The following is a 20,803-nucleotide window of genomic DNA, read 5'->3' as shown; positions in this document are numbered from 1 at the left end:
GGTCACTCTGAAAGAGCTCAAGAGTTCCTCTGTGGAGATGGGAGAACCTTCCAGAAGGACAACCATCTCTGCACCACTCCACCAATCAGGCCTTTACGGTAGTGGCCAGACAGAAGCCACTCCTCAGTAAAAGTCACGACAGCCTGCTTGGAGTTTGCCAAATGGCACCTAAAGACTCAGACAATGAGAAACAAGATTCTCTGGTCTGTTGAAACCAAGATTCAACACTTTGGCCTGAATACCAAGCGTCATGTCTGGAGGAAACCTGGCAACATCCCTACGGTGAAGCATGGTGGTGGCAGCAGCATGAACGGAGCAAAGTACAGAGAGATCCTTGATAACCTGCTCCAGAGCGCTCGTGACCTTAGACTTGGACGAAGGTTCACCTTCCAACAGGACAACGACCCTAAGCACACAGCCAAGACATCGCAGGAATGACTTCGGGACAAGTCTTGATTGTCCTTGAGTAGCCCAGCCAGAGCCCGTACTTGAACCCGATCGAACATCTCTGGAGAGACCTGAAAATAGCTGTGCAGCAACGCTCCACATCGAACTTGACAGAGCTTGAGAGGATTTGCTGAGAAGAATGGGTGAAACTCACCAGAATACAGGTGTGCCAAGCTTGTAGCGTCATACCCAAGAAGACTTGAGTTTGTAATTGCTGTCATGGGTGCTTTAACAAAGTCCTGAGTAAAGGGTCTAAATATTTAGGTCAATGTGATATTTCTGTTAACTGTTTTTGCTTTGTCATTATGTGGTGTGTGTAGATTGATGAGGGGGGAAAAGCAATTTAATACATTTTTGAATAAAGCTGTAACTTAATAAAATCTGTGAAGAGTCAAGGGGTCTGAATACTTTCCGAAGGCACTGTAATAACAGGCTCAACTCTTCTGGGAAGTCTTTCCACTAGGTGTTGGAACATTGCTGAGGGAACTTGCTTCCATTCAGCCACAGGCATTAGGGAGGTCAAGCACTGCTGTTAGGTCTGGCTCACAGTCAGTGTTCCAATTCATCCCAAAGATGTTTGATGGTGTTGAGGTCAGGGCTCGGTGCAGGCCAGTCAAGTTCTTCCACACAGTATGTACCTCGCTTTGTGCACGGGGGCATTGTCATGCTGAAACAGGAAAGGGCCTTCCCCAAACGGTTGCCACAAAGTTGGAAGCACAGAATTGTCTAGAATGCCATTGTATGCTGTAGCGTTAAGATTTCCCTTCACTGGAACCATGAAAACAGCCCCAGACCGTTATTCCTCCCCCACCAAACTTTACAGCTGGCAATATGCATTGGGGCATGTAGCGTTCTCCTAGCATTCACCAAACCCACCTTCGTCCTTCGGACTGCCACATGGTGAAGCATGATCCATCACTCCAGAGAAAGCGTTTCCACTTCTCCAGAGTCCAATGCCGGCGAGCTTTACACCACTCCCGCCGACGATTGGCATTGTGCATGGTGATCTTAGGCTTATGTGCGGCTGCTTGGCCATGGAAACCCATTTCATAAATCCCGATGTTGCTTCCAGGGGCAGTTTGCAACTCGGTAGTGAGTGTTGCAACCGAGGACAGACGATTTTTACATGGTACCCTATGATGGTGCCACGTTGAAAGTCACGGAGCTCTTCAGTAAGGCCATTCTACTGCCGATGTTTGTCTATGGAGATTGCATGGCTGTGTGCTCGATTTTATATGCCTGTCGGCAACAAGTTTAGCTGAAATAGCCGAATCCACTAATTTGAAGGGATGTCCACATACACAAATGTTTCATTTTGTCGTTATAACAAGATTGGTACCAATGTGAAAATCATTGTGGAAATCTGTTGCAGCTCAAGTCGACTGCAAAACTCACAATGCAATGCTTTCTCTCTGGGCTGGCTGGCTAGCTAGTTACACACAATAATACCAAAGTCAATATCAGCATCTGAAGTAGCTAGTTAGTGCAATTTGTTTAGGTGGTTTTACAGCTATCAAATTAGGAGTCTATCTCACAGAGTTCAGCTTGCAGTTCCTCTCTGCCCAGAGCCAGTGCAGACTATATTGCTATGGCAACAATGGCCCTTTTCCACACTTGGCGCATTGCAAGATGGTACCTGTAGGAGCAACTGAATTGAATAATTCGGTACACTGTTAAGATTGAGCACATCAAAGCAAAATATATACTTTGTCACAATGATATAAACTGATTTGATGTGTTCTAGACAAGTATGCCAATACCATCTATTGGCTGATTTGGCAATCTGGAGTGTAGGTAATAGTTTTAAAAGCGTTATGAAATGTGATAGGGGATAATACACTATCTCCAGCAATGAAAACAATGTAGCTATGACGCGTTCCTACACAATTTCCTGATTTCACAGATGGACACTTAGAAGTTAAATCATGGGGAAACATTTTATTTTACCCACTGATAGAACATGGGCTTTCACAAAATTGACAGGAGTTTCTGATTTTAAAGGGTGGAATATCCCTTTAAGGGTAATGAGCAGCTCAGGGTGAAAATGGAACCAGACTAATGACTCTCATAAATCAATACAGTGTGTCTTTGTGTCTCTTGTCTCCTCCTGACATACTGTACCACTGCACTGTCCTTGACAGCACACACACTTTCTCACAGTGTATTTCCTGTCTGTCTTTCTTTGTGCTTTTCTGCTATTCTCTCATCTCTACTGTGGACAAAGCACAGAGATGGAGTGGGAGGGTTTCTATAGCATCTTTTGTCCTTCACCGGCACAGGAAGAGGGAGGTGAGAGAAGGGGAAGGTATTGTTCAGACTGTACAATTTAGTAAGATGCAAAAATGTCTAAAAACATTTTTTTTTGTAGATAGTACATTCTGAACTCAGGCTGTAACACAACATGTGGAATAAGTCAAGGAGTGTGAATATATCTGATGGCACTGTGTATCATTAGGATGCCATTGAAAGCCCAGTCCAGTCAAAATAGTTTTGTATGATATTGTACAACAGATGATGAAACTAACACTGTAAAAGTGTAAAAAATGTTGATCAGTGTTATTTCCTGATAGTTGCTGGTTGAAAATACAATCTACACAGGACCTTCTAATCAGCAGGTTTGCATGGGCGGGAGTTTCGGCTTTCCATGGTGACATCATGGTGCTTAATAGACCAATAACAAAGAGAGTTCCAAACCTCTGCCAATAACCGCAAGTTTTCAGTTTTCCCCTCCCCACTCAGACCACTCCCAGACAGTCCAAAAGTCTTGCTTGAGCACGTTTTTTTGTTGTTGCTAAAATATCATTTTTAGCCATTTGAATGGAAATGTATTACAGTAAGGTACTTAATTGTTACCCACAAATTGTTTGATATTTAAAAAAATGATGGGCCTTTTAATTGTCCGTAATTTCCGGACTATTAAGCGCACCTGAATATAAGCCGCACCCACTGAATTTATTTTTTTTATATTTTTTTTTACATAAATAAGCAGCACATGTCTATAAGCCGCAGGTGCCTACCGGTACATTGAAACAAATTAACTTTACACAGGCTTTAATGAAACACGGCTTGTAACAAAAATAAATTGGCTTTAACGAAACACGGCTTGTAACAAAAAATTAAAAAATAGCAGTAAACAGTAGCCTACCAAGAAAGTCATTGCTCCAGACCAAGCTCCCGTGCAGCAGCTCTATTTCCTTTTCCAACAGCCAGATCAATCGCCTTCAACTTGAAAGCTGCATCATATGCATTTCTCCGTGTCTTTGCCATGATGAGGGTGACAAAATGACTACCGTAATCAGAATGATGGGAAGTTTGAGAGCGCTCGATTTAATCTAAACAGTAAACAAAAAAGTTTTTGACCTTAACCCGTTCGGCAATTTCATTGGTCTAATGAAAGCTTCATGCCGCCAAAAAACTGAGCATGTCACAGAATGTTAAAAAAAATAAAAAAATAAATTGAAAGCGGGAAAAATCCATATATTAGCCACGTCATTGTTTAAGTCACGAGGTTCAAAGAGTGGGAAAAAAGTAGCGGCTTATAGTCCGGAAATTACGGTAGTGTTTTCATATGAATGGTTGAATGTACTGTGTGCTATCTACATACATGCTAATGGCTGAATGTTTTATCTGGAGATAATAAAAAGCTTTTACTGGCCTTGTCAGATTGTTTTTGGTCAAAGCGAAGCCAATGCAGTTTAGGAGTGTTGAAACCGTGAGTGTGTATTCATCTTAGCACCATGACAGTTGATCTAACATTGTACTGAGTGTGATCTGTGTTTTCACACCACAGCCTGAGGGTATTCATCTTAGCACCATGACAGTTGATCTAACATTGTACTGAGTGTGATCTGTGTTTTCACACCACAGCCTGAGGGTATTCATCTTTCAGCCTGAGGGTATTCATCTTTCAGCCTGAGGGTATTCATCTTTCAGCCTGAGGGTATTCATCTTTCAGCCTGAGGGTATTCATCTTTCAGCCTGAGGGTATTCATCTTTCAGCCTGAGGGTATTCATCTTTCAGCCTGAGGGTATTCATCTTTCAGCCTGAGTGTATTCATCTTTCCGCCTGAGGGTATTCATCTTTCCGCCTGAGGGTATTCATCTTTCCGCCTGAGGGTATTCATCTTTCCGCCTGAGGGTATTCATCTTTCCGCCTGAGGGTATTCATCTTTCAACCTGTCACACCTCTCACTTCTCTCTCTTTCAATTCAATTTCAATTGAAGGGCTTTATTGGCATGGGAAACATATGTTTACATTTGCCAAAGAAAGTGAAATAGATAATAAACATTAAAACATTTACAGTAAACATTACACTTCCAAAAGTTCCAAAAGAATGATAGATTATGTCTATATACAGTGTTGTAATGATGTGTAAATAGTTAAAGTACAAAACGGAAAATAAATAAACATAAATATAGGTTGTATTTACAATGGTGTTTGTTCTTCACTGGTTGCCCTTTTCTTGTGGCAACGGGTCACAAATGTTGCTGCTGTAATTCGACAGTGTGGTATTTCACCCAATAGATATGGGAGTTTACCAAAATGTTATTTGTTTCAAATTCTGTTTGTGGCCTGTGTAATTTGAGGGAAATATGTGTCTCTAATATGGTCATACATTTGGTAGGAAGTGCAGCTCCATTTCCACATCATTTTGTGGACAGTAGGCACATAGCCTGTCTTCTCTTGAGAGCCTGGTCTGCCTTCAGCGGCCTTTCTTAATAGCAAGGCTATGCTCACTGAGTCTGTACATAGTCAAATATTTCCTTCATTTTGGGTCAGTCACTGTGGTCAGGTATTCTGCCACTGTGTAATCTCTGTTTAGGGCCAAATAGCAATCTAGTTTGTGCTGTTTTTTTGTTAATTCTTTCCAATGTGTCAAGTAATTATCTTTTTGTTTTCTCATGATTTGGTTGGGTCTAATTGTGTTGCTGTCCTGGGGCTCTGTGGGGTTTGTTTGTGAACAGAGCCCCAGAACCAGCTTGCATAGGGACTCCCCAGGTTCATCTCTCTGTAGGTGATGGCTTTGTTATGGAAGGTTTGGGAATCGCTTCCTTTTAGGTGGCTCTTTTTTCTGGATTTTGTTAATTAGCGGGTATCGGCCTAATTCTGCTCTGCATGCATTATTTGGTGTTTTACGTTTTACACAGAGGATGTTTTGGAGAAATCTGCATGCAGAGTCTCACTTTGGTGTTTGTCCTATTTTGTGAATTCTTAGTTGGTGAGTGGACCCCAGACCTTACAACCATAAAGGGCAATGGGTTAAAATAACTGATTATTTCTCTCTCCCCCCCCCCCCCCCCTCTCCCTCTCTCTCTCTCTCTCCCCCCTCTCTCGCTCTCCCTCTCTCTCTCTCTCTCCCCCCTCTCTCTCTCTCTCCCCCCTCGCTCTCTCCCCCCTCTCTCTCCCCCGCTCTCTCTCCCCCCTCTCTCTCTCTCCCCCCCCCCCTCTCTCTCCCCCCCTCTCTCCTCCCCCCCTCTCTCCCCCCCCCCTCTCTCTCCCCCCCTCTCTCTCTCTCTCCCCCCTCTCTAGTGATCTAGTGAATGGTCTGGTGTCATTGATGAACAGTAACATCAGCAGCCCAGTCAACCTGGTAAATCCAACCTACCGGTATCCTCTGTCTATGTATTTTACATTGTCAAAAACATCTGATACATGTCTGATGATTGGCTAAAAAAAACAATATCATATTAGAGTAGTACTTTTATCCATGTTTGATATTGACTATATGGTAACCTAAGACCTCTCCACACACACAACTAGCTAGGCCAGAGTAGCGTAGTTGTTGTTTTTCAGTCATGCTGTAGCAGTACAACCAGTTTTCTGTAGTACCTGTCTGGAAATGGAATGGATGGAGACCTCAGAGTAGTAGGAGAGGTCTTGTAGAGAGGCTGGCTGACGTACATTACTGACACACCCACTGTGGCTCTGATCCACCAAATTGTACTGCTTTCACAAACAAGTTTTATTTTATTTTTTTGCAAAAAAAATGTTTCTGAAAGGGTGCGTGTGTACTTTCGTCTTCCTGTGTGTGTGTGTGTGTGTGTGTGTGTGTGTGTATTGATCTTCTGTGTTGGTTCATGTAATCTGCCTGTAGGGGAACCCGGAAGAACACACCATATTAGAGTTTGCTGAGCTCATCAGGAGTCTGGTCGGTGAGTGTCAGATCAACAGACCACTCATCCACTTCTTTCTTTCACTCTTTCTTCCCCTTTCTCTTCAAATATACCAGATCGCTGCTGTTCTCTGTCTGGATTGTACCTAACTGTACCCTTTTCTACCTCCCTTCTTCCTCCCGCCACACACACACACTTAGTGAGCCGCAGTCAGATCCAGTTCCTTCCAGAGGCGCAGGACGACCCTCGGAGACGCCGCCCCGACATTCGCAAAGCCAAGATGATGCTGGGCTGGGAACCTGTGGTCAGTACAAACACGCACACACTGGATACACAACTGCATATATACAGTTGAAGTCGGAAGTTTACATACACTTAGGTTGGAGTCATTAAAACTCGTTTTTCAACCACTCCACAAATTTCGTGTTAACAAACTAGTTTTGGCAAGTCGGTTAGGACATCTACTTTGTGCATGACACAAGTAATTTTTCCAACAATTGTTTACAGACAGATTATTTCACTTATAATTCACTGTATCACAATTCCAGTGGGTCAGAAGTTTACATACACTAAGTTGACTGTGCCTTTGAACAGCTTGGAAAATTCCATAAAAGGATGTCATGGCTTTAGAAGCTTCTGATAGGCTAATTGACATCATTTGAGTCAATTGGAGGTGTACCTGTGGATGTATTTCAAGGCCTACCTTGAATTCAGTGCCTCTTTGCTTGACCTCATGAGAAAACCAAAAGAAATCAGCCAAGACCTCAGAAAAACAATTGTAAACCTCCACAAGTCTGGTTCATCCTTGGGAACAATTTCCAAACGCCTGAAGGAACCACATTCATCTGTACAAACAATAGTACGCAAGTATAAACACCATGGGACCACGCAGCCGTCATACCACTCAGGAAGGAGAAGCATTCTGTCTCCTAGAGATGAACTTACTTTGGTGCGAAAAGTGCAAATCAATCGCAGAACAACAGCAAAGGACCTTGTGAAGATGCTGGAGGAAGCCGGTACAAAAGTATCTATATCCACAGTAAAACGAGTCCTGTACCGACATAACCTGAAAGGCCGCTCAGCAAGGAAGAAGCCACTGCTCCAAAACCATCATAAAAAAGCCAGACTGCAGTTTGCAACTGCACATGGGGACAAAGATCGTACTTTTTGGAGAAATGTCCTCTAGTCTGATGTAACAAAAATAGAACTGTTTGGCCATAATGATCATCGTTATGTTTGGAGGAAAAAGGGGGAGGCTTGCAAGTCGAAGAACACCATCCCAACCGTGAAGAACGGGGGTGGCAGCATCATGTTGTGGGGGTGCTTTGCTGCAGGAGGGACTGGTGCACTTCACAAAATAGATGCCATCATGAGGGGGGAAATTATGTTGATATATTGAAGCAACATCAAGACATCAGTCAGGAAGTTAAAGCTTGGTCGCAAATGGGTCTTCCAAATGGACAATGATCCCAAGCATACTTCCTAAGTTGTGACAAAATGGCTTAAGGACAACAAAGTCAAGGTATTGGAGTGGCCATCACAAAGCCCTGACCTCAATCCCATAGAACATTTGTGGGCAGAACTGAAAAAGCGTGTGCGAGCAAGGAGGCCTACAAACCTGACTTAGTTACACCAGCTCTGTCAGGAAGAATGGGCCAAAATGCACCAAACTTATTGTGGGAAGCTTGTGGAAGGCTACCCGAAATGTTTGACCCAATTTAAACAATTAAACGGCAATGCTACCAAATACTAATTGAGTGTATGCAAACTTCTGACCCACTGGGAATGTGATGAAAGAAATAAATCTCTCTACTATTATTCTGACATTTCACATTCTTAAAATAAAGTGGTGATCCTAACTGACCTAAGACGGGAATTTTTACTAGGATTAAATGTCAGGAATTGTGAAAAACTGAGTTTAAATGTATTTGGCTAAGGTGTATGTAAACTTCCAATATATATAAAGTCGGAAGTTTACATACACCTTAGCCAAATACACACATGCGGCTAGACAGACACACACTCTCAATGCATTTAATCATACGTCTACTACACATACAATGATGTTCTGTAAGACGTGTGTGTTGTTGCGTTACCAGGTGCCGTTAGAGGAGGGCCTGAACAAGACCATCCAGTACTTCAGCCGGGAGCTGGAGCACCAGGCCAACAACCAGTACATCCCCAAGCCCAAGGCAGCCCGCCAGAAGAAAGGACGACCAAGACAACACAACTGAGCTCAAGGGGTCAAGGGTCACACCATCCCCAAAGGCTGCTGGGACACCGGAGGACCCAGGACCCTCAGAGAACTCTCTTGAGTTCGGCGCGAAGAAGAAGAAATGTTCCTGTGTCTGCTGTGGTTTTTACACTCCCGCGAGGCGTTGCTTTTCAGACACAAACGTGCCTGAAAGCAAGAATAGAATCACAAACAGATAATTAAAAAACTGACAACGATCGGAACCCAGTCTTGCACTCTGGGTTTTGTCAATACAGGCTGTTATTTAAGATCAGGCTTGAGAGAAGTGTTTTGTTGCGTTGTTTACACTGTGCAGTTTGTGTCATTTGTTTTGTTCGGTTGACGTGATCTATTTTATTACCTGCATTGATTCCTGGCTCTTACGTAAGACTGCTTTGTATTCCAACCATTGCAACATTGGAGGAGAGGAGAAGCGAGGAGGGGTGAAGGAGAGTGAGTTGGTTTGTTCAAAGCCTCAGATGGGTGTGCTAGGCCCCACCCCCTTCTACACTTGCTCTGGTGCTGTGCAGTGAGCTGTAAGCCTGGACACACACACGCCACTCGAGTGTGTTTCTGTGTCACTGTGTGTGTGTGTGTGTGTCTTTTGGTTCTGAGTAACTTTTTGGGATAACCTTTGAAAGCTCTACTGTCAAATCGGAAATCCAGAAATCTTATATAATTAATTTTAGGTGAAAATGCTATTTTAATAAAATATTTCCAATAAATGTCTCCCATGTGTGCGTGTGTCACTTCTAAAACCTTGGTGTTACTATTCTGGTAGTTGCTCCAATCTGGAGGTGGGGAGGTTAGTCAATAATGTGAGGCTGAGCAATGAGTCAGTCTTTATTTATACTGATCCTCTAGAGATCCTAGACAAACAATACAAACAGCAGGTGTAAAGAGATAGGAAGAGAAAAGCCAGATCTGGAGCAGGATTAGGCTGGGGAGAAGTGTGAGAGAGGAGACAGTTTAGGTGAATTTATTTGCACCAAATAAACATGTGATGGAGAACAATACAAATATAAACAGTATGCAGGTGTTGTTGGAAGCCCAGGGGTTTATTTGAAAACCACACCCCCCACATTTTATTTTACAATACATAAATATAAAAATGGTTTGTTAAAACATAATAAAACCTACTAATTATAAATTTATAAATGAATTGAGCAGTAACCACGCAAAAAAAAAAGTGTTTTGTTTAAATGTGTGTCAGTGTGATACTTAGGCTATATGGAGATTACTGTGTAGTTTGGTTCATCAGCCTGACCCCCAGTCTTCACTTGAAGTTATTGAGAGATAATGTTATGGCAATTTAAAAATATAAGTTTCAGAGTATGGTACCTCTATATCTGACAGAGAATTGACTATGTGAGGTGTGGCAGTGGAGGGGGTAAAGGTTATCACAGTGTCTTGTGTTATATACAGTCAGGTCCATAAATATTTGGACATTGACCAAGTTATTATTTTAGCTGTCTACCACAACATATTGGAGTTGAAATTAAATAATGAATATGAGCTGAAAGTGCAGACTTTCAGCTTAAATTTGAGGGGGATGAACAGTAGGAATTACAGCACTGCACATATGTGCCCCCCTTTTAAAGGGACCGAAAGTAATTGGACAATTGGCTGCTCAGCTGTTTCATGGCCAGGTGTGTGCTATTCCCTCGTTAGTTCATTTACAAGTAAGCAGACAAAAGGTCTAGATTTGATTTCAAGTGTGCATTTGGAATCTGTTGCTGTTAACCCTCAATATGAAGTACAAAGAGCTGTCACTGCCAGTGAAGCAAGTCATCATTAGGCTGAAAAATAAAAATAAAAAACAACAGCGAGATAGCAAAAACATGAGGTGTGGCCAAATCAACTATTTGGTACATTCTTAAAAAGAAAGAACGCACTAGTGAGCTCAGGAACACCAAAAGGCCCAGAAGACCACAGAAAACAACTGTGGTAGATGACAAAATAATTATTTCCCTGGTGAAGAAAAACCCCTTCACAACAGTTGGCCAGATCAAGAACACCCTCCAGGAGGTAGGTGTATCTGTGCCAACAATCAAGAGAAGACTTCACCAGAGTAAATACAGAGGGTTTACCACAAGATGTAAGCCTCAAAAACAGGAAGAGCAGATTAGAGTTAGCCAAAAAAACATCTGAAACCCCTGTACAGTTCTGGAACAACGTCCTATGGACAGATTAGACAAAGATCAACTTGTAGCAGAATGATGGGAAGAGTGTGGAGAAGGGAAGGAACTGCTCATGATCCAAAGCATACCACATCTGTGAAGCATGGTGGAGGTAGTGTTATTGCATGGGCATGTATGGCTGCCAATGGAACTTGTTCCCTTGTATTTATTGATGATGTGACTGTTGACAAAAGTTGCAGGATGAATTCTGAAGTGTTTAGGGATATCTGTTCAGATTCAGCCAAATGCTTCAAAACTCATTGGAAGGTTCACAGTGCAGATGGACAATGACCCGAAGCATACTGCAAAAGCAACCCAATACTTTTTCAAGGCAAAGAAGTGGAATGTTCTGCAATGGCCAAGTCAATCACCTGACCTGAATCCAATTGAGCATGCATTTCACTTGCTGCAGTAAAGGCCTAGCAGAGCATCACCAGGGAAGAACCCCAGCATCTGGTGATGTCTATGGGTTCCAGACTTCAGGCAGTCATTGACTGCAAAGGATTTGGAACCAAGTATTAAAACTCACAATTTATTTTATGATTATGCTAATATGTTCAATTACTTTTGAGTCCATAAAATTGGGGGCTATGTATGAAAAAAATTGACAAACTACACAGTTCATACAATCATTTTGACAAAACCTTTAAATTACCGATGAAAGTCTACACTTAAAGCACATCTTGACTGTTTCCTTTCAAATCCATTGTGGTGGCGTACAGAGCCAAAATGATGCAAATACTTATGGACCTGACTATAGATGGATTTCAGTAATTAACCTGGAAGAATCCATTGAAGGGTTTAGATAAACTGTGCGAGCGGTATTCCTCTCAAAAATGTTAGAAAAAGCTGCAATTCACTGCCTTCCTGAAGGCACAATGTATACGAAATGCTTCAGTCTGGTTTTAGACCCCATCATAGCACTGAGACTGCACTCATGAAGGTGGTAAATTACCTTTTAATGGCGTCAGACCAAGGCTCTGCATCTGTCCTCGTGCTCCTAGACCTTAGTGCTGCTTTTGACACCATTGATCATGACATTCTTTTGGAGAGATTGGAAACTCAAATTGGTCTACACGGACAAGTTCTGGCCTGGTTTAGATCTTAACTGTCGGAAAGATATCAGTTTGTCTCTGTGGATGGTTTGTCCTCTGACAAATCAACTGTAAGTTCTGGTGTTCCTCAAAGTTCCGATTTAGGACCACTATTGTTTTCACAATATATTTTACTTCTTGGTGATGTCATTCGGAAACATAACGTTAACTTTCACTGCTATGCGGACGATACACAACTGTGCATTTCGATTAAACATAGTGAAGCCCCAAAATTGCCCTCCCTGGAAGCCTGTGTTTCAGACATAAGGAAGTGGATGGCGGCAAATGTTTTACTTTTAAACTCGGACAAAACAGAGATGCTAGTTCTAGGTCCCAATAAACAAAGAGATCTTCTGTTGGATTTGACAATTAATATTGATGGTTGTACAGTTGTCTCAAATAAAACCGTGAAGGACCTTGGCGTTACTCTGGACCCTGATCTCTCTTTTGACAAACATATCAAGACTATTTCAAGGACAATTTTTTTCCATCAACGTAACATTGCAAAAATTAGAAACTTTCTGTCAAAAAATGATGCAGAAAAGTTAATCCATGCTTTTATCACTTCTAGATTAGACTACTGCAATGCTCTACTTTCCAGATACACGGATAAAGCACTAAATACACTTCAGTTAGTGCTAAACACGGCTGCTAGAATCTTGACTAGAACCAAAAAAATGTATCATATTACTCCAGTGCTAGCCTGAGTGTTGTCTGGCCCAGGGGTGTGAAGGTGAACGAAAAGGCACTGGAGCAATGAACCGCCCTTGCTGTCTCTGCCTGGCCGGTGCCCTAATCTCCACCAGGATTCTCTGCCTCTAACCCTATTACGGGGGCTAAGTCCCTGGCTTACTGGTGCTCTTCCATCCCGTCCCTAGGAGGGGTGCGTCTCTTGAGTGGGTTGAGTCACTGACGTGATCTTCCTGTCTGGGTTTGGTGCCCTCCTCGGGTTTGTGCCGTGGGGGAGATCTTCGTGGGCTATACTCAGCCTTGTCTCAGGGTAGTGAGTTGGTGGTTTGAAGATATCCCTCTAGTGTTGTGGGGGCTGTGCTTTGGCAAAGTGGGTGGGGTTATATCATGCCTGGTTGGCCCTGTCCGAGGGTATCGTCGGATGGGGCCACAGTGTCTCCCAACCGCTCCTGTACCAGCCTCCAGTATTTATGCTGCAATAGTTTGTGTCGGGGGGCTATGATCAGTCTGATATGTCTGGAGTATTTATTATCCGATGTCCTGTGTGAATTTAAGTATGCTCCCTGTAATTCTCCCTCTCGGAAGACTTGAGCCCTGGGACCATGCCTCAGGACTACCTGGCCTGATGACTCCTTGCTGCCCCCAGTCCACCTGGTCGTGCTGCTGCTCCAGTTTCAACTGTTCTGCCTGCGGCTATGGAACCCTGACCTGTTCACTGGACATGCTCCCTTGTCCCAGACCTGCTGTCTCTAATTCTGAATGCTCAGCTATGAAAAGCCAACTGACATTTACTCCTGAGGTGCTGACCTGTTGCACCCTCTACAACCACTGTGATTATTAGTATTTGACCCTGTTAGAATGTTTGAACATCTTGGCCATGTACTGTTATAATCTCCACCCGGCACAGCCAGAAGAGGACTGGCCCCCCCTCAGAGCCTGTTTCCTCTCTGTTTCTTCCTAGGCTCCTGCCTTTCTAGGGAGTTTTTCCTAGCCACCATGCTTCTACATTTGCATTGCTTGCTGTTTGGGGTTTTAGGCTGAGTTTCTGTATAGCACTTTGTGACATCGGCTGATATAAAAAGGGCTTTATAAATACATTTGATTGAATTTGATTGAAAGTGCATGTTTTGCGTACGTTAATGTTGTAAATAGACAAGTTCTTGAGTTTCTTAAACAAAGGTGCAGATGGAGCCAGGTAATTAGAGGAGGAAGCTAGTCTTGCAAATGTATTTTGTATGATGAGTAATTTGTGTGGATAGGAGGCATATGTGCTGGCCCAGACAATATTACAGTAAATGAGATATGGTAAATTAAGCTATAGTATAGAGTTAGGAAGCAAGCCTGATGAACCAAACCACTAATCTTTCTGATGATACCAACAGATTTCATCACTTTGCTGCAGACAAACTGAATATGATCTTTCCAGGTTAACTGTTCATCAGTTATAACTCAGAGGAATCTAGTGGATCTAACTGAATAGGATCTTTCCAGGACAACTGTTCATCAGTTATAACTCAGAGGAATCTAGTGGATCTAACTGAATAGGATCTTTCCAGGACAACTGTTCATCAGTTATAACTCAGAGGAATCTAGTGGATCTAACTGAATAGGATCTTTCCAGGACAACTGTTCATCAGTTATAACTCAGAGGAATCTAGTGGATCTAACTGAATAGGATCTTTCCAGGACAACTGTTCATCAATTATAACTCAGAGGAATCTAGTTGATGTGACTTGTTCCATTTCATTCCCACCATTTGAGATTCTGGCTCTTTTTTTAACCATATTTCTTATTCTTACTAGTGAATAAAATAAAGTTAGATTTTTGTTACATTTAAAAATTATTTGTTTATCTGGAACCATTCAGAAAATGTGTCCATTGGCTTCGTTAATTAGTGAATCAAAATTATTGTGTGATAAAATCTAATTGGTATCCTCAGCAAAGAGAATGGGAAGTAGGGTAGAAAACACAGCAGCAAGGTCATTGATATAGATTAGGAATAACAAAGGTCCCATTATCCAACCCTGTGGCACGCCACAGGATATCTCGGCCCTAAGGTATGGGTTAGAAACGAGTGAAAAGCATAAGCTGATCCACACCCAAAAATGTTTGTCGAGGTGTTGATTAACGGAAAGTGAACTGTATACAAAGAAAGAAAGCAACTTGCACACTATATGAGGGAGAAATAGAGAGGGGGCAGCGAAGGAAGAGAAAGGTTAGTCTTACGTTTTGAGAGAGGGAGTGACACAGCATGTGGAGTTAGTAGTAGTCGTAGTTGACGTTGGCTCCGTGACGGTGTGCCCCTCTGTCTCTGGGTCCAATGGGAGAGTTCTCGTCATAATGGTGCTGGCGACCCTGATCGCTGGACCGTGCGTGGTCCATCCAGTAGGACAGGTCCGTTTCCAGTCTCTGGGGAGGGAAAAAAACATGACCACAACCTCTCAACTTTAGCCCAACTCAAAAGATCTGAAACATTGGAAATGTGCAAGAAATATTGTAACATTTCCACTCCGCTCATTAGAGAGCAGGGTTATGCAATCAACTTGTTGCTCATACCCATCAGATCCTTTCAGATCTACTGGATTGCTTAGCAGGTAAAGGAGAGGAGCTAGGGGGTAAGGGAGTAGGAGCTAGGGGGTAAGGGGGTAGGAGCTAGGGGGTAAGGGGTAAGGTTTTAGGAGCTAGGGGGTAAGGGGCTATGGGGTTGATTTGCTAGTCAGCAGATGTTTTGGAGATGACTTGAACAGGACAGCTGGTATGCATAGAGTATAGACCAACATGGTTTAAAATGCAGAGGCTGTTGGATCCAACAGCAAGAGAGGCAGGTTCAGGCAACAGGAAATGACACATACCTAGGAAGTCATTAAAGCGATCCTACTGATTGACCTACAGGAGCTGTCAACTGTCTACAAAACTGAGGAGCAAACACAACTTTCTCCTTCCTTTACTTTATTCATAACCTCTACGTCTCAATACCTCGCTCTCTCGGTCTGTCTCTCTGTTTCGTCTCCCACACTCTGACATTATTTCTGACTTGTGTTTGCCAAAGATTTTCTCCCTGGTCCTGGTGTTTCTAAAGATCTCCATTGGAATCATTGATCTGGAAGAAACATAGCTAGAGAGGAAAAAAAGCTTGAAGTGTGTGCGTGTGTGTATTCAAGGTGTGTCAGAGTCTCTAGGTCCTGCTGTGACAGAAACATCCATCTGCTTTTATCTAGTCTGATAACGACAACAAATTAGCCTGGGCATTATCCGTCCCACCCACCGTTTTTATGTTTTGTATAGCTTGTCACGTCTGCTCCCGCTCTTCCCTCCCCCAGGCGCTTGAGGGCACCAGGTTGCCCTGCATCATGCACTCCTGCCATCCATCACGCACTCCTGCCATCCATCACGCACTCCTGCCCTCCCTCGTCACTCGCATCAGCGTTATTGGACTCACCTGGACTCACTTATCACCTGTTTATTTCCTCCCCTATATTTGTCAGTTCCCAGCTCTGTTCCCCGCTGCTGCATTGTATTGTTTCTGTCTTTAGTATTAGTTTGCTGACACTGTTCCTGTCTCGTTCCATGTCCGTTCTATATTAAATGTTTTACTCCCCGTACCTGCTTCGTCTCTCCAGCGTCATCTCATGTGACATAGCTATGTAGTTTGTGTTTGCAGTATTGCCTAGTTGTTGAAAGTGTTCCATTGCACAGGTCGTTCATTATTCAACCTACATAGCATATGCCCTTGCCCCCATGGCTGTGCAGTATGGCTTTACTGCACAGACCTGTACCTTAGAGACAATGTGCACCTTAGAGACTACCTGGACCTTGAAATGATTTGCACTGACTAACCACACATCCAACCCTCTTGCTCTTTCTCACACACACACACACACACACACACACACACACACACACACACACACACACACACACACACACACACACACACACACACACACACACACACACACACACACACACACACACACACACACACACACACACACACACACACACACACAGTGGTAGAATCAATAGAATACAATTGAACAGCACTGTTGACTGTGTGTGTGTACGTACAGTCCATTATTACTATGCCACCTCTTCTGCTACTTATTATTGATTAGTGTACTGCATTGTTGAGGGAGCTATAGCACATAGGCATTTCGCTGGACCTTTATTACCAGCGGTAAACTGTATGAGATTAATAGATTTGATTTGACTTAGTACACTGGCATTTTGCCAAAATATGAGTTTTTCTCACATAGATGCTTTAGATCTTAGTGCTTTGTATAATGGCTGTTTTCCCTGTAGCTGTGGATGGCTACTAGTGTGTTCTCATAGGCCTATACTTCTACAGATCGTAGTACTGTTTACCCTATCAAATATCTGGGGCCAGGAGTTTTTACAACCTTGTGACCTAATCATATAACATGTGCAATACTATAATAATAGCCCATAGTAGGGTTAGGTCACAGCGTCAGATTAAACTCAAGGCCCTACCCTATTCCGTGACCCCTCTCTTCACTGTTTCAGGGGGAGTTGGAATATGCAAAAAAAAAAAAACACGTTCCCATTTCACACAAGTACACACTTGTACATGTGTGAAATACGTCAAATATAAGCACCTGCCAAATGATTATTATTATTTACTATTCAACCCTCTTGGCCCGCTCACCGTCTCGTCGAAGCCCATGTACATGAACTGCATGATCCACTGCTGCACATCTGGCCTGCTGCGGTCCCAGATGTTCCTCTTGGGCCGCCGTAGCTTGGCCAGGAACTCTTTGGCCTTGGCGGGAGCAACAGCCACCCTGTACTTAGAGGAAGCGCTACCGTCACCCAGCACTGGGGGGAGGCAGAGAGGAGACTTGTAATGGCAGTAGAATGTAAAGTAGGTGCAGTGTTTAATGTGTGTATGTAAAAGCTATCTGTCAATATTACCATCTCTTTTCTTCAGAATCTTGTGAAGGCTGCTCTCACTGGAAACATCTAATAAAGAGAGTCAATAGGACACTTAGTGGGGTTAATGTGGGTTAATGTAGAGCCTAGAATCCCTTTAGCAAGGGAGAGGAGACTACTGTAGTGTAAGTCCATTGTGATTATAAAGTTAGATTGTGGTGTGATAAATCCCAGCTCATTCAGTAGAGGCTTAGCACACACACACACGCGCACACACACACAAACAGCCAGAAGTGGAGCACATGGATGAGGTTTATAGGAAATGGTTTGCAGGAGTCTAAGTTGCAAATTAGCAATTTCCCCACTAAACTTTTTTTTATCCACCTACAGTAGCAGTCTGTCTAGAGAGGAGGAGTGGTGTTTGCTATTTGCTGCCTCACATTTACATGAATGATGAATGAGACTTTCCACTGAGAGATCTGCCTGGTCTGCTTTCTTTCCCTACCTCGCTCTCCCTCTTTCCCTTCTTTCTGTCTTCTTCCCTGTCTAGGCAACCCTTCTCGCTCATTAAAATGGTGGTAAAGAGACAGCTAGAAAAGCCTTTTGAGGTGAAAGGGATTCATGGAATTTCCATGGCCAGCTAGTTTTCAGTGACACATTAAGTCCATTGTCGCTTGTCTCCTGTTTTAGAATATAAAGTATTCACACACTAACTTTTTCCATATTTTGTTGTGTTACAGCCTGAATTTAAAATTGATTACATTTAGATTATGTTCCACTGATCTACACACAATGCCCCACAACGCCAAAGTGGAATTTCGTTTTTAGAAATTTTTAGAAATGAATACAAAATGTAAAGCTGAACTGTCTTGAGTCAATAAGTATTCAACCTCTTTGTTATGGCAAGCCTAAATACAGTCAGGAGTAAAAATGTGCTTAACAAGTCACATAAGTTGCATGGATTTACTCTGTGTGCAATAATTGTGGTTAACATGATTTTTAAATGACTATCCCATCTCAGTACCCCACACATATAATTATCTATAAGGTCCCTCAGTCGAGCTGTGAATGAAGACCAGGGAGGTTTTCAATACCTCACAAAGAAGGGCACCTATTGGTAGATAACAAAAAAAGCAGATACTGAATATCATTTCAAGCATGGTGAAGTTATTAAATAATGCTTTGGATGGTGTATCAATACACCCAGTCACAACAAAAAATACAGGTGTCCTTCCTAACTCAGTTGCTGGAGAGGAAGGAAACTGCTCAGGGATTTCACCATGAGGCCAATGTTGACTTTAAAACAGTTACAGAGTTTATGGCTGTGATGGGAGAAAACTGAGGATGGATCAACATTGTAGTTACTCCACAATACTAACCTAAATGACAGAGTGAAAAGAAGGAAGTCTGTACAGAATAAAAATATTCAAAAACATGCATCCTGTTTGCAGCAAGGCACTGAAGTAATACTGCAAAGAATTTCAATTTTTATCCTTTTTATGTTTTGGGCAAATCCAATACAGCACATTACTGAGTACCACTCTTCATATGTTCAAGCATGGTGGTGGCTGCATCATGTTATGGGTATGCTCCTCATCGGCAAGGACTAGGGAGTTTGTTTAAGTTAAAAAATAAATGGAATAGAGCCAAGCACAGGCAAAATCCTAGAGGAAGACCTGGTTCAGTCTGCTTTCCAACAGACACTGGGAGACAAATTCACCTTTCAGCAGGAAAGTTTATTCCCCACTGGGTCAAACAGCTGCAAAGACAAAGAAATGTTTACACAAGCACCTATATTTATACCCTCCTACTAGGAGGAGTCAACTCCTTGCACATCTAGACAGCCAATCCATCTCTGCTGCTAAGTCAGGAAATGAATTGGTTCCTCTTATTGGTGTAGTCATGGCCCCGCCTCCTATATGTGTGTCACAGGACTGTTCCTTCTCACTTCATCTGACCTGAGGGATGAATTCCTCACTCCTCCCTACTCTGTTCTACACTATCAGTGACTGAAACCAGAATGTTGCCCTTTGCCTGCCCCCCCCCCCCCCCCAGGAGCCATGAGATTTAACAATACCATGTTTTATCATGTAAACGAGTTCTAGTATAGTAACATGAATAACTATATATTTGAAGCTAGATTCCACAACCACGCAAGAGAAAGAAATGTGTTACGCATTCATGCATTATGCAAAAATAACTCAGCACTCCCCTTAGATAATTCAAATACCCAATAAAACTTCATAAAACATACCTTCAAACTTGACGTTCTTAAATAACTATATCAATTAACACTTCAGTGTATCAGATGTTACTTCAGAAGCTTTGTTAATCTAAGTTTGGTTCCATATGAGTGAAATCAAATTATCTAGCATAGTAGGAGGTATGGGGGGACAGAGTGATAGATGGGAGGAGATGGAGACAGAGAGATCATTGAAAGAAAGGAGCTAGAGAGAGAGGTAGACAGGAAGAGAAAGCGAGAGTTACCTCACCTGCGAGAGCTAGCAATGTGAGCAGAGCGGTGAGCCCTACCAACCTCAGATACAGCCGCTGAGAAGCCATGTTGTCCCCTTCGCTCTCGCGTTCTGACCCGTCTAATGGAAACACACACCACAAACACACAGATACAGGGGCGCAGTTGGGGCCGCGAGCCAAACGTTCCGTTCGGAAACTGGCCCGTAGTGGCTTAATGTCGTTTATCCCCAAATCCAACCCACAGAAACAGGCCTGATTGAAGTAGTGTTTTTTCTTCTAATGGAATGTTCATGTGTGCCTGGGGTTCTTTTCCATCCAGTAAGTACAGCAGCAGCAGTGAAAGAGGAAGAGAGAGGAATTTTAACCGTATAGCTGCTGTCCTCCCTATACAGTGTATACCAAAGGTGAACTTGCAAACTTGAGCCAACGATACACCTCTGAATTATTACCACCCAGTTAAGTCGACTGAATTAACTTTGCTGAGAAAGTGTCAAAATGGATGCTGTAGTGGTGGAATGAGTAAGGGAACCCAGTGTAGAGAGAGAGAGAGAGAGAGAGAGAGAGAGAGAGAGAGAGAGAGAGAGAGAGAGAGAGAGAGAGAGAGAGGAGGTAGAGAGAGAGAGAGGTAGAGAGAGAGAGGTAGAGAGAGAGAGAGGTAGAGAGAGAGAGGTAGAGAGAGA

General features: G+C 42.9%; 2 protein-coding genes across 2 annotated transcripts in view; one reads left to right on the top strand and one right to left on the bottom strand.

Moving 5' to 3' along the window:
- Nucleotides 1–9,523, top strand: part of uxs1 (UDP-glucuronate decarboxylase 1) — a 94,596-nt gene extending 85,073 nt beyond the window's left edge. The window contains exons 12-15 of the mRNA XM_029712107.1: nucleotides 5,978–6,038; nucleotides 6,543–6,600; nucleotides 6,762–6,865; nucleotides 8,661–9,523. Of these exons, the coding sequence (XP_029567967.1) occupies nucleotides 5,978–6,038; nucleotides 6,543–6,600; nucleotides 6,762–6,865; nucleotides 8,661–8,795 (358 nt within the window). The 3' untranslated portion in view covers nucleotides 8,796–9,523. The remainder of the gene's footprint in view (nucleotides 1–5,977; nucleotides 6,039–6,542; nucleotides 6,601–6,761; nucleotides 6,866–8,660) is intronic.
- Nucleotides 9,524–13,883: 4,360 nt separating this feature from the next.
- ecrg4a (ECRG4 augurin precursor a) lies at nucleotides 13,884–20,559 on the bottom strand. Its single transcript, XM_029712106.1, has 4 exons — nucleotides 20,141–20,559; nucleotides 17,691–17,738; nucleotides 17,425–17,594; nucleotides 13,884–15,167 (listed from the first exon to the last, which is right to left on the bottom strand). The coding sequence occupies exons 1-4, from the start codon at nucleotides 20,208–20,210 to the stop codon at nucleotides 15,018–15,020; spliced, it is 438 nt and encodes a 145-aa protein (XP_029567966.1). The 5' UTR covers nucleotides 20,211–20,559; the 3' UTR covers nucleotides 13,884–15,017.
- Between the last annotated feature and the right edge of the window lie 244 nt (nucleotides 20,560–20,803).

The sequence above is a fragment of the Salmo trutta genome, chromosome 24 (genome assembly GCF_901001165.1).
Source record: "Salmo trutta chromosome 24, fSalTru1.1, whole genome shotgun sequence".
Taxonomy (NCBI): Eukaryota; Metazoa; Chordata; class Actinopteri; order Salmoniformes; family Salmonidae; genus Salmo; species Salmo trutta.
Note: the sequence above shows the minus strand (reverse complement) of the source record. Positions and strands in the feature narration are given on the sequence as shown.

Coding starts and splice junctions, on each gene's coding strand:
- ecrg4a (XM_029712106.1), bottom strand. CDS start 20,210: ATGGCTTCTCAGCGGCTGTATCTGAGGTTGGTAGGGCTCACCGCTCTG. Junction 17,739..20,140: donor CACATTGCTAGCTCTCGCAG/GTGAGGTAACTC, acceptor TCTCTTTATTAG/ATGTTTCCAGTGAGAGCAGC. Junction 15,168..17,424: donor ACATGGGCTTCGACGAGACG/GTGAGCGGGCCA, acceptor TTCCCTCCCCAG/AGACTGGAAACGGACCTGTC.